The following is a 14502-nucleotide window of genomic DNA, read 5'->3' as shown; positions in this document are numbered from 1 at the left end:
CTTTATTGGAGTATAATTGCTTTGCAATGGTGAATTAGTTTCTGCTGTATAACAAAGTGAATCAGTTATACATATACATATATCCCCATATCTCCTCCCTCTTGTGTCTCTATCCCACCCTCCCTACCCCACCCCTTAGGTGGACACAAAACACCAAGCTGATCTCCCTATGCTATGTGGCTGCTTCCCACTAGCTATCAATTTTACATTTGGTAGTGTACATATGTCCATGCCACTCTCTCACTTCATCCCAGTTTACCCTTCCCCCTCCCTGTGTCAAGTCCATTCTCTACATCTGCATCTTTATTCCTGTCCTGCCCCTAGGTTCTTCAGAAACATTTTTTTAATTTTTTTAGATTCCATATATAGGTGTCAGTATAAGGTATTTGTTTTTCTCTTTCTGACTTACTTCATTCTGTATGATAGACTCTAGGTCCATCCACCTCACAACAAATAACTCAATTTCATTTCTCTGTATGGCTGAGTAATATTCCATTGTATATATGTGCCACATCTTCTTTATCCATTCATCTGTCGATGGACACTTAGGCTGCTTCCATGTCCTGGCTACTTTAAATAGAGCTGCAATGAACATTGTGGTACATGACTCTTTTTGTTTTGGTATTTTTTGTTGTTGTTGTTTTAAACATTTTTATTGGAGAATAATTGCTTTACAATGGTGTGTTAGTTTCTGCTTTATAACAAAGTGAATCAGTTATACATATACATATATCCCCATATCTCTTCCCTCTTGCATCTCCCTCCCTCCCACCCTCCCTATCCCACCCTTCTAGCTGGTCACAAAGCACCGAACGGATCTCCCTATGCTATGCGACTGCTTCCCACTAGCTATCTATTTTACATTTGGCAGTGTATATATGTCCATGTATACACTACCACTCTCTCACTTTGTCTCAGCTTACCCTTCCCCCTCCCCATGTCCTCACATCTATTCTCTAGTAGGTCTGCACCTTTATTCCCACATGACTCTTTTCAAATTATGTTTTTCTCAGGGTATATGCCTAGTAATGGGATTGCTGGGTCATATGGTAGTTCTATTTAAGGAACCTCTGTACTGTTCTCCATAGTGGCTGTATCAATTTATATTCCCACCAGCAGTGCAAGAGTGTTCCCTGTTCTCAACACCCTCTCCAGCATTTATTGTTTGTAGATGTTTTGATGATGGCCATTCTGAATGGTGTGAGGTGATACCTCATTGTAGATTTGATTTACATTTCTTTAATGATTAGTGATGTTGAGCATCCTTTCATGTGTTTGTTGACAATTTGTATATCTTCTTTGGAGAAATGTCTATTTAGACCTTCGGTCCAATTTTGGATGTGGTTATTTGTTTTTTTGACATTGAGCTGCATGTGCTGCTTGTATATTTTGGAGATTATTATTTTGTCAGTTGCTTCATTTTGCAAATATTTTCTCCCATTCTGAGTGTTGTCTTTTCATCTTGTTTATGGTCTCCTTTGATGTGCAAAAGCTTGTACGTTTCATTAGGTCCCATTTATTTATTTTTGTTTTTATTTCCATTTCTCTAGGAGGTGGGTCAGACAGGATCTTGCTGTGATTTATGTCATAAAGTGTTCTGCCTGTGTTTTCCTCTAAGAGTTTTACAGTGTCTGGCCTTACATTTAGGTCTTTAACCCATTTTGAATTTATTTTTGTGTATGGTGTTACGGAGTGTTCTAATTTAATTCTTTTACATGTAGCTGTCCAGTTTTCCCAGCACCACTTATTGAAGAGGTTTTCTTTTCTCCACTGTATATTCTTGCCTCCTTTATCAAAGATAAGGTGACCATGTGTGTGTGGGTTTATCTCTGGGCTTTCTATCCTGTTCCATTGATCTATAGTTCTGTTTTTGTGCCAGTACCATACTGTCTTGATTACTGTTGCTTTGTAGTATAGTCTGAAGTCAGGGAGCCTGATTCCTCCAGCTCCATATTTCTTTCTCAAGATTGCTTTGACTATTCGAGGTCTTTTGTGTTTCCATACAAATTGTGATATTTTTTGTTCTAGTTCTGTGAAAAATGCCATTGCTAATTTGATGGGGATTTCACTGAACCTATAGATTGATTTGGGTAGTATAGTCATTTTCACAATGTTGATTCTTCCAATCCAAGAACATGGTATATCTCTTCATCTGTTTGTATCATCTTTAATTTCTTTCATCAGTGTCTTACAGTTTTCTGCATACAGGTCTTTTGTCTCCTTAGGTATATTTATTTCTAGGTATTTTATTCTTTTTGTTTCAATGGTAAATGGGGGTGTTTCCTTAATTTCTCTTTCAGGTTTTTCATCATTACTGTATAGGAATGCAAGAGATTTCTGTGCATTAATTTTGTATCCTGCTACTTTACCAAATTCATTGATTAGCTCTAGTACTTTTCTGGTAGCATCTTTAGGATTCTCTATGTATAGTATCATGTCATCTGCAAACAGTGACAGTTTTACTTCTTCTTTTCTGATTTGTATTCCTTTTATTTCTTTTTCTTCTCTGACTGCTGTGGCTAAAAATTCCAAAACTATGTTGAATAAAAGTGGTGACAGGGGGCAACCTTGTCTTGTTCCTGATCTTAGTGGAAATGGTTTCAGTTTTTCACCATTGAGAAATATGTTGCCTGTGAGTTTGTCATATATGGCCTCTATTACATTGAAGTAAGTTCCCTCTATGCCTACTTTCTGGAGGGTTTTTTATCATAATTGGGTGTTGAATTTTGTTGAAAGCTTTTTCTGCATCTATTGAGATGATCATATGGTTTTTCTCCTTCAGTTTTTTAATATGGTTTATAACACTGATTGATTCACGTATATTGAAGAATCCTTGCATTCCTGGGATAAACCCCACTTGATCATGGTGTATGATCCTTTTAATATGCTGTTGGATTCTGTTTGCTAGTATTTTGTTGAGGATTTTTGCATCTATATTCATCAGTGTTATTGGCCTGTAATTTTATTTTTTTGTGACTTCTTTGTCTCGTTTGGTATCAGGGTGATTGTGGCCTCGTAGAATGAGTTTGGGAGTGTTCCTCTCTCTGCTTTATTTTGGAAGAGTTTGATAAAGATAGGTGTTAGCTCTTCTCTAAATGTTTGATAGAATTCGCCTGTGAAGCCATCTGGTCATTAGCTTTTGTTTGTTGGAAGATTTTTAATCACAGTTTCAATTTCAGTGCTTGTGATTGGTCTGTTTCCCCATGAGTTTTTAACTGTCATCTTTATTGTTCATTCATTTCTGTCTCTGGCAAATTTCTTGTAAAGTTATTTTTAAGATTACATATGAGGGAAAACATGGCATACAAGAGAATACAGGTGTAAATTTGATAGTTCCTTTCCTTGAACATGAAACTAGTTTTATTTTTAATGTGATGACATTCACAGCCTTCAACTTTATCATAAAAGATTGCATATTTTATGTCATACCACTTAGCATCCAGCATATGAGTAAATAAACTTTGTTTTGGAAATAAATCTTTTTACTGAGGAGTTTTAGAGCCACAGAGTCTCTGTTCTCATCAGTTCTCATCACAACAGATTCGCCAATCCTCACAATTGATCTCTCTCTGGATATATATATATATATATATATATATATATATATATATATACACATATATATACATATATATATACACACACACATATATACATATATATTATATTTATATTATATATAAAGATCTAGAGATATATAGCATATTAATATATAGAATATTTACATATAGAATAGTTATACATATGTTTATGTATATATTTATAGATATAACAAAGAACTACCAAAAAAGTATTTTAGGGTTATAGAAATTGTAGCTAGCTACCATCCTTTAAAAATGCGGGGTTTTGGACTTCCCTGGTGGCACAGTGGTTGAGAGTCCACCTGCTGATGCAGGGGGACATGTGTTCGTGCCCCAGTCCGGGAAGATCCCACATGCCACGGAGCGGCTGGGTCAGTGGGCCTTGGCCGTTGAGCCTGCGCGTCCAAAGCCTGTGCTCTGTAACAGGAGAGGCCACAACAGTGAGAGGCCCGTGTACCACAAAAGAAAAAAAATGTGGGGTTTATAATTTTCTGCCTCTATAATCATATATGTTCTGTAAGTGGCTTTACCCTGAGATGATCGCAACCATACAGAATTCTGAAAATTGAGATGAAACATGGCCTGGAGGGAAGAAAATAGCAAGAAATATGCAAAAGGCAAATGGACATTTTAAAAAATTACTCAAAAACAACAGAAGAAAGATTCTAGCAAATAATCCCCCATAGTCTCAAAAATTACAGACAATATGATTTTGTAATGATTTGAAAACATCAAAGAAGAAGTTAAAAGGTCCAGAGACAGGTTATTAGAAAACAGAAGAAAGTGAAAAGTTTGCTATGCTGATATAAATGAAAAATAAAAATAAGAATATTGCAACAACAAAAGTCAAATGAGGAGGGAGAGAGAAGCAGTATAAGTAAAAGAACTATGATAATATAAAATTAAAAGTAAAATAAGGAAATGTAACAAAGTAAATCTAATATCTACATAATTGGCGTTTCTGAGATAGAAAAGAAAAGAAATTAGAAAAAAAAGTGCTAAATATATTATTTTTCTTACCTAAAGAAAAATTTAAATCTGTCTTGAAAGTATCCATTGTCCCCATTCCCAATTTTCCTACTTTACATAAACTTTTGTATTTTCTTTTTCAGACAGTAACATTTTCTCAGAATGTAAATTATGAGGCAGTAGATGATTATTTCAAGTTGCAGTAAGTAAGACTTTTAAAAGAGCCTACTCAATATTAAATATGCTATTCAGGTTACTGATTTATATGTATTCTTTTATTTAAATGACCTCATATCCTTTTAAATATCCAGATTTCAAATTCCTTTAAATGTCTGGAAAGATGTGAAAATAGTATTCTGTATAGAAATGTAAAATACTCCTTTAACTAAATGAAAACATGACCTATCTGATGGTGCTATTCATCCAACCGAAGGTGCAAAAAACACCAGGCTATTTCTTAATTCAATAATTTTTGAGTACTTTTTATCATTCATTCCCATCCTGAAGTCTTTACATACTCTCCTTAAGCAAAAACTAGAACTCTAATCCCAAAAAGTCTTTAATTATGAGTAGAGTCAGATAAAACACCATCTCTGAATCTTGGAATAAAGTAGCACCTAAACACTTAATTTCTAGAGGAAGGTAACCAACATGGAATTGTATCTTAAGGCATTACGTTATCATTATGTCCCGACTCAATATATTTTCTGGAAAGATAGCATTGTTCTTCTAAGGAAAAGTTCATTTTTCTTTAGGCTGCTACTCCACATGAGTTTGAATACACACTCCATGCCAAGCACTCTAGGTGTTCAAAACACATGGTGAACAAGAAAGATAGAGTACTGCTGTCATGAGACATATCTCTAGCGAGAGAAGACAAGAAGCAAGTAATCAAGTAAATAAACAAGATGGTCCCAAATAATTATAAGTGCTATTAAGAAAAATAAAGCAGAAAGAAACAGTAGAGAGTGACCAGGAAGAGTAAGGAAAAATGCTATTTTAGACACAGTAGTCGAGAGAGGCTCAATACATCCCTTCCTCACTAACTCACCAACTTTTCTCTTGATTCTTCTAATATTGTGGGTTCCTTTGGGTATTTTTGATTTTGTGGATATTTACTCAGAATTCTGTTGCTGTACAATATATATCACATTGTCCAGGATACTTTAGATCAGTCCGAGACTTGAGAAAAAATACCAAAAGCTTTGAAATCAGCCATGGCAGAAAAAAAAAAAAATCTACCTATAAGTAAAATTATGTAGAAAATTGAAGATGCAATATTTACTTTGGTGTCCTTTTCTTACAGAACTGTACTATATTACTGAATATATCAACTCAAAGTTTCCATCAATTTGGGGGAAAAAGCCATAACTGGCATAATTATAAGATGCTTCCTGTTTTCAAAGGTGTTAAAGGAAATAAAAAATGTATCTTAGAGTTGATGAAATATAGTACAGTGATTTAAAAATATAAAAATGTGCTATTTGTATCCTCACTTATTTAGTACATTTTATATATAATATATGATAAATATTAAAATATAATGAATATTGGAAGGAAAAGAACATTTGTTTTTGGTTAGTATGTTTGTGGGGTTTTTTTCTCCCAGTTTTTTCAAAAAGTAAAAACCTTACTAGGGGCAGGGAAGGAATAATACTTACAAATTTTTTTCTTCTGTAATTTTTGAGCCCTCCTATTTTGCCTGAGCACAAAATTATTCACTTGCATTTCACAATCTACAAAGGCTTTATGTCTGATCTCCCTTTTGCTTCCAGTCAGATCATATTATGCAGCACAATGTGGTTCAGAAAACTAACTTCATAACTTAATATCTATTGTTCCAAAAGCATTATCAATAGGAGGAAAAATCTGTAGAGGCTAGAGAAGGAACCTATGCAATGGCTATGGCCTTGTAATACTGTCAGGAAGCAGGGCAAGATGTCAGCAGCAAAGCCCCATCCTCAGGAGACTGAGGGTGTGAATGAAACAGAGGGCTTGAAATGCTGAAAGAAACTCATTTTTATTTCCTTTTGTGCCTATCCAATGCTGGCCAAAATATGGGATACCATGAGATGGGAGTGACTTTAGGATATGACCACAATGCACCTTAGCAGAAACTGCGAACCGTCACCACCACCACCACCAGGCCTCTAGAATTCCTCATGAGTTGGGGGGGGACAGTTCAATCACAACATGTTAATGGGACTTTTCATCTGTTCTGCACAAAGGCACACTCACGGCTACCTCCCTTGTGATTCTATAATCACCTGTACGTGTTGTTTCTCCTAGATACCAGAACACAGGTCTTCTGCTTGTTCATGTTAGACCTAGTGAACATGCAAAAACGTGTCCAGTCTCCCAAAAGGTAAGTGACATGGGTAGAAGACTGAAATTTTTACTTCAATAATACATGGGTGGTAAAATTAAATAATACGTATTAACTCCATTCAATACCACTACCCCTAATATATAGCAACATTTTGTAATGTTTCACTGTAGAGAGACCATAATTTTACTTTGTAAAAAGATTAGATTACTGCCCTCCATGAGTTTACCATCAGAATATAAACACTTACAAAGATGTAAAATTATTAGTTTTTGAACATAAATAAAATTGTGTAGAGGAAAACTGAAATTAATGAGAACAGCTAAAGTTGGATATGGTTTTTCAGAGAAGACTGCCAGTCATATCCATATTTATGCTATGTTTATTTGTTTTAAAAATTGGATCATTTCTTCATTCAAAAAATTTTATTGTGTGCCTACCACGTTTCTATGTTTCAGTCTGTGTGCTAAGTAATGGGAGTTACAAAGATGAAAAGAGTCCCTTCCAAGGGGGAAAACATAAACTAATGTAAAAGAATGTGAGATATACAGTTACCAAATAGCCCAGAGAAAAAAGTAAGCAATTTTAATTGGAGGGGAAAGGTGAAAAGAAGGTGATGCATAAAATGACTGTTGAAGAGTAAGTAGAAGTTGAGCAGGAAGAGGCATATACAAAAGCACAGCAATGTGATATAGCAGTGGGTGTTCAGGCAATCACCCACCACCACCTCCTTTTTGAGTCTTTGTTCCACACTGAGGGATGCCTCCTCTTTTTATTCCTTCTCATTCCAACTAATAATCAATAAACATATATTGAATGCCCACTATATATCAGGCATAGCACAATGGGGAATACCTACATGAAGAATTCAAAGTTAAATGAGACATAGTCCCTGCTCTTCAGGACCCCAGCACCAAGAACCTCTTCCTACCAGGGCACGGTTCCATGAATTTAAATGTATTTATTTGGCTGCACCAGGTCTCAGTTGCAACACACAGGATCTTCATCGCTGCGTGCAGGATCTTCGTTGCATGTGGGATCTTTTCAGTTGCGGCATGGGAACTCTTAGTTGTAACATGTGAGATCTAGTTCCCTGACCAGAGACCGAACCCAGGCCCCCTACATTGGGAGCATGTAGTCTTAGCCACTGGACCACCAGAGAAGTCCCAAGGTTCCATGAATTAAAGGGAGCCTTGAACTGAGGCAGACGTGATACATCCTTGAGCACTGCTGACACACACTGCTTCCCCAGGAAATTGCCTGCAGGTGTATACTGACCACTCCCCCTGTTTACCCACCATGCTGCCTACCCAGCTTAATCTGCTGAGGAGGCAAAAAAACAGCAACCTAGCGAGATCCTGCCCCAGCCTTGGTCTGCATTTTCTATCTTCAGCTCCTCGACTGCTCTACCATATTCCATATAAGATGCCTTCCTGAAGCACCGTTGTTTCCTCCATCTTTTTCCTGTCTAATTTATAGATTTGTTAGGGATCCTTATTCACCCTATCCTGCCCAGCCCAAGCATTACAAAAACATGTTAACATAACCTGAGTTCAAATCCAAGCTCTACCACCTACTGGCTTCAAGAAGCTCCTAAACACTCTGAGTCTCAGCTGCCTTATTTGTAAAAGAGGAAATATAATATCCATCTCACAGTATTTATCTACTTTGTTGAGAGTATTAAATAAGATAATTTATGTAAAATGTCCAGAACGGTACCTGTCACAGAGTAATTATCTAATATTACTGGTTTCTTCCTTGGCACACCCCAAGACATAGACCGTTCAAATCTAGCCACCATCTGCGCCCATTTCAGGTAGTTTGTATTGACCCATCCACTGAAATAGAATGGAGAGTATGCCATATAGTAGAAGATAATGGAATATGCCATAGCCCTTTAGGCAACAGGAAAATGTGGCCTTGTGGAGGTAGGTCCTCTAGCTAGCCAAGAAAATAAAAACCTGTACACAACTACAAGGTATGCTCTCAATCACAGGAACCCTTCTTTGTGCTCCTATCCCCACTGGTAAGCAAGTCATCGGCCTCCTGGATAAATATTATAGACAGAGGGCCCACAGACTTCTTCTCTAGTTGGATGAAGTTAAGCCCTTGTTAAACCTGCTGGACCAAATGGACCATGGACTGAGCCATTTGGACATGAGCCTGCCGTCTTTGTTACTTAGTCTCCATAGCCTGCAGCAGAGCAGCAAATAGAACTGACAGCACCAACAGGGCTGCATCTCAGTTTTTTAACTGTACACCAAGAACCAGAATGCAGTGAGGCCACCCTAGTAAACCAGTCCTCAGAAGGCGTTAGTAATTCCTTCCAAGATGAAGTTTCCCAGGGAGAGACGACTACACTCTGTCTAACATATTGTCTACCAACATTTCTGTGTTGAAGGCCTTTAGAATTCCTGTCTCAGTTCAGTTGTTCTGTCCAGTTCGAAGGAATACACTGTGTCTGATTCTGAGCTAAGGCAGAAACAGTTTTGCCTGTCTCTGTACTTAAGAGAATAATATTAAATAAAGACTACTACATTCATTGTTTTCATTTGGGCTATATGTCAGAATTTCTCTGTTAGGTGTCCTGTCCCAAGGAAAATGTGTCAGCCCTCCAGCAGTGGGTACCCTACAAAACAGTCTTATTCATACTTCCCACATTCTGTACTCATGCTCCTGTTCAAGAGCCACCTGCAGGTCAACTCATGTATTTTAATCTGAGTCATGGTTATTAACTCTGAGAATAGGAATGATTTTTGTGAACTAAGACCCATAAAAGAAGAGATGTTACAAATAAGATCATCAAGTGATAGTGTGTCCTAACTATGAAAAACTTGAGGACCTCAGCCAACCATGTACCTTATATGGATAATTTAGTAAAGATAAAGGGCAGAAACATGTTTCTAAACACATTTGATGGGAAAAGATTTAATAATGATGGACAACAAGGACTGAGGGTAGAGTTGTTGAGAGAACAAATCAGGTCCTATGGGTGAGATCAGATAGTTCAAGAAATAAAATCTATGAACTCCTGCTGTGGAGCATGCCTTTCAAATGAAGACTGAAAGCTCTTGGCTTAGCAGGTGCAATTCTTTAAATCCATCAAGCTTGGCTGGACATCATTCTCTAACCCCACCCTCCTGATCCCCAAGGGTGTTTTTAGATTTGCCTTGTGGAAATATGCAACATACAGGACATGTTTAAAACAGAAGGCAAGTATCTAAATCCCAATTAGAAAGCCTGGGGTGGGGGTTGGAGAGGTGGGCAGAGTAGACAGTAGTGAGTAAGGTATCCTGGAGCCAGGTAGAAATACAAGTAGCTTATCCCAGTTGAGGAAGAACCAGGACTCTGACTCTAAAAAGAAGTCAAATTCGTGTTTCCATAACATCTTACAGAAAAACCTGGACAAACATTTTGGCCCATTCACTATTACAGAAACCTGCCAGGTGAGTCAGGTGCAAGCTGGAACTACAGAGTTGATAGTCATGGTTGTAGAGGTAGTAGTGATAGATCACATCGAAGTTAGAAAGCAGAGACCCAACCTTTGGGCCTTGTGAGCAGTAAGGGTGAAAGGAAGCAAAGAAAGAAAAAAGTGATCGAAGAAGAAGGAGGAAAACAGCACAGAGCAGTATAACAAAACTCTACATTTAAAACGTTATTTCAAATCTAAAATGTAATTGCTTTTAGCTATAGTAATATTTTAGATCATATGAATTAGAACCACTAAACTCATCACCTAAATTACTTTACTTTAGGTGTTCCAAATATCTGTTGGCTGTGATGCTAATAAATTCATTGCTGTTAAAGGGCAAGTATATTTGCATTTGACTTGTCTTACTCTTTATGTTTAAAAACGAATGGTGAACTAAATGGTAATTACTAGCGATAATATTAGCCCAATGATTGACATGTCTATATGAAATCCATTCTTTACAAGTTGATAATTTGTCCAAACCAGACTTGTTTGGAGTTTTTGCCAAGTCAAATATTACATTTGAATCATATTCAAATATTACTTTTGGATCAGACAGACTTAACCTCTATCTCCATTACCAGCATTTTTCTCTACCTTCCCTTTTCACAAGCCAGTTTCCATCCTTTGCATTACCTCCCTCAGCTCTTCAGTGTACAACTCATTTCCAGAGAAATGAGAGGGAGAAAAACTTACCTCCGTTGTCCATCCTACTCAAACCAGTTATAATATCATTTCTGTCAGAGAACTGCTTGTAACCACAAGAGAGAAGCCTCAGTTTCCTGCACCTTTTTCCATGAGAAAGTTTTTTAGAGCAAACCTAACAGAACCACCAGTGTTTCCTTCAGAGAATCCCAAGGTGTGACTTTTATTGATTTTTACTACGGTTCACAATGAAGCACACTGGAACTTTTGTCAGCCACAGCTCTTTCTTCTGCATGGGAGAGAATAAAGGTCAGCATACACAAATCTGTTTAACTGAGGTGGAATGTATAATGGAGACAAAAATGTACTGCAATTCCTTTCCTGTGGTTAGGGTGAGGGTGGGGTAACATTGACTCTTATCTGAATCTATTTATGAAGTGGCTTGCTCTCATCCAAAACAAAGGTCTATTCATCTGTCATTCTAATAATCTTTTGAGTAGTGAATTGTTAAAATCAGTTGGCGGATAGATAATTAAATATTCCCATCTCATTCAGCAAGGAATTTGCATTTCCTGTAAGTCCTTTTCCAGAAAACACAAAGGCTAACTGATTTAAACAGCCTATAGCATCTTATTTCTGGGATGGTCTACATCCTTGCTCCTTAGAGTATAATCTATGGACCAGCAGTGGCATCACCTGGGAACTTACTAGAAATGCAGAATCTCAGGCCTCACCTTGTACCTGCTGAGTCAGAATCTCTGTTTTAACAAAATTTCCAAGATTAGTAGGGGCATTAAAATTTGAGAATAACTGCTCTAAGCAACATGTTACCAAAATTAATTCCCAGTACCCCTGCATGCAGTGTCACTGCATGAAGATTTCCTTCTTCAGTGAGATGCAAAACAGCTTGAATCAATCTATTTCTGGGAAGGTTTAGAGAGCAATTGTCAAACTAGGTTGCTCATCAGAATCACCTGGAGAGCATGTCTGAAAACACAGATTTCAGGACCTCTTTCCAGATCTCTTAGTCAATGACCCACTGCTCTGGAACTCTAAAAATGACCCTAATTTCTTGGATTCAGGTTGTGGTTGGCCTAAGTTTTCACAATCAGCAAAGGATACCCATGGGGCCCATGATACTTCTGACAGGAGAGTTGTCAATGAAGGAGGGTATCTCTTGGGGTCTAATTTGAATTCAGGGTGGGAGATGGTCCTAGTCTTCCAATATCTATATAAACACAGCAGTGACTGGGGTTCCTTCTGAGTTACACTGGAAGCAGCCAGCAAAAATGGTCAAATGAATAATTTAACTTACTAAAAACTCTATTATTTTATAGACCATGATAGCCTTATGTCTGCATAAACCCTAACTAGAAATTATGTGAATTCTTAAAATAGATCCTTACCTGCGCAACTGAGTCTCTAGTAGCAATTAGAACTCTGTGTTTTAAAAAATTATGAAGAATGAAACAGTCCAAAGAAATTTGTCTTTACTTTGATGGATTTTCTACAAATTTTCACATGTATCAAATATAAGAGGTAAATCAGTATATTCCAAATTCTGGTACCTTCAGAAACATTTGTGAAGCTGAGTTTTAAAAATAGAAATGCCAGGGCTACACACCAACCCCAAAGATTCTAATTCAATAAGTGATGATTCTGTGATACTTTCGAGTTTGAGAATCACTGAGTTAAATGATTAAATGTTTGTGCTAGTAAATAAGGAATGATGATATTACAACTTCATTATGTTTTATTTTTTGTAGATTTGATAAAAAAGAATGTCTTCAGCATGATTTTTTTTACATCATTGCAAAGTAAGAAGTATTTTTAACATAAACATTGAGTTTTATATTAATGTAGTATCAATAACTTAGAATCAGTTAGTATTTATTCTTATTATCATCAGTCTTTTCTGATGCATACATTTATTGCTATAAATTTATCTCTAGGCACTGATTTTGCTGCACCTCACAAATTTTGATAACTTGTGTTTTCATTTTCATTTAGTTGAGCATATTTTCTAACTTAAGATTTTGTCTTTGATCTGTGTGCTATTTAGAAGTATGTTGTTTAATCTCCACATATTTTAGGAGTATTTTGTAATTATGGTTATCTGTTTGACTTTTGTGATACCTCTTTATCCAAACAAAGTAATGGTTTTAAGTTTGAGAAGAGGAAATATTCTAAGTAATGAAAATGTCTTTTTACAGGTCATATCTGAGGGATCGACCATCTAAACACTTGGTAAGAAAACTATAATTTTGTCAATCAGCCAAATATAGAAAATAACTAAAGCATTTTTCCTTTTCTAGAGAGTAAAATATAATTGGGAAAAATATGGCTGCCCACTGAGAGTTGATTTCAGAGAAAAGTTTCACCCTGTGGTTCAACTGTAAGTATATTCTCACTAAAAATTTTAACTTATTTTGAAAGTTTCAAAATAAAAGTATGAAAAGAAGCCTAATTAATCATGCATTTAATAATAAATATTTTTGAGCACCCAAATATATGCAACACTAGGTTTTCAGTACTAGTTATGGAAAGTTGGATGGTCCATGGTCCCTGCATGTTGAGGGAGATTACAATTTAGAAGCTGAAGCATAAGTAGGTAAGAGAGCTGAGACTCCTCTCATGGATGCAGACAGTCTCCTAACCCTTGCTTTATCCTCTCTAAATCTCTCCTCAACCTCCAGCACCCCTCCCTGTTATAGGAACTATCTCCCCCTGGTGACATATGACTTTTCTTTCCATGTGCCAATAATAACTGAATGCTCGCAAAGAGAGAAACTAGATAACTAATAAGGGGTAGTACATGGGGAGATTTCAAAAATATTACCTCTAACTTAATTTTTACAAATAATGTTTCATAATAAAAATATGAATAAAATGCTACAAGGAAGGCTTTTCCAAGTGATTTTGTGCTAGTTTGCTTGCTTCTCTGACTTTATTCTAGATTTATGATTATAAAAATGTTACAAAAGCTTGTTACAAAATTAAAAATATAGAAAAATATGAGACAAGTGACCTAGGTTTCTAATTTTTTTTTGCTATTATAAAAAAAATTGTGGTGAATATCCATTTATGTACATGCATGGACATTAGTCCAGATATGCCATGAGGATAAATTACTGGAAGTGAAATTCCTATGAGCAAAACATCAAAATTTTAGTCAATGCTTTCAGCTTTTGGGGCCCTCGAGCTAAAGACAGCTTCTGAGATCTCTTAGGGTGGGTAGGTGTAAGTAATGAATCAGCCACTCCAATTTAGTTTTGCCATCAGAGCTTCCCCTGTTGCAATCCCGAAGGCCTCTGCCAGCACGTACTGCCCCCCACTTCTCATCTATGGCAGTTCTAAGATTCTGTGTTCTGCCCTCACCCTCTTATGTTACCCTCCTACAATCCCTCTGTCATGGGTTCTCTGAGCTATCAGGCTAATCTGCTATTTTCTTTAGTTTCAATCTTCTAGACATCTAATCATGCCACTGCGTTTATTGGGCACCCTAGGCA

General features: G+C 36.6%; 1 protein-coding gene across 1 annotated transcript in view; it reads left to right on the top strand.

Annotated features, from left to right (window-relative positions):
- The window catches only part of CATSPERE (catsper channel auxiliary subunit epsilon), a gene marked incomplete at both ends in the record, with an annotated part of 263608 nt that overhangs the window by 188089 nt on the left and 61017 nt on the right, over positions 1-14502 (top strand). Inside the window, 6 exons of the mRNA XM_079696474.1 lie at positions 4694-4752; positions 6840-6915; positions 10632-10684; positions 12760-12810; positions 13207-13240; positions 13309-13388. Of these exons, the coding sequence (XP_079552600.1) occupies positions 4694-4752; positions 6840-6915; positions 10632-10684; positions 12760-12810; positions 13207-13240; positions 13309-13388 (353 nt within the window). The remainder of the gene's footprint in view (positions 1-4693; positions 4753-6839; positions 6916-10631; positions 10685-12759; positions 12811-13206; positions 13241-13308; positions 13389-14502) is intronic.

Source organism: Hyperoodon ampullatus (genome assembly GCF_949752795.1).
Source record: "Hyperoodon ampullatus genome assembly, chromosome: 2".
Lineage (NCBI taxonomy): Eukaryota > Metazoa > Chordata > Mammalia > Artiodactyla > Ziphiidae > Hyperoodon > Hyperoodon ampullatus.
The sequence above is the reverse complement of the archived record's forward strand: the minus strand, read 5'-3'. Positions and strand labels throughout refer to the sequence as shown.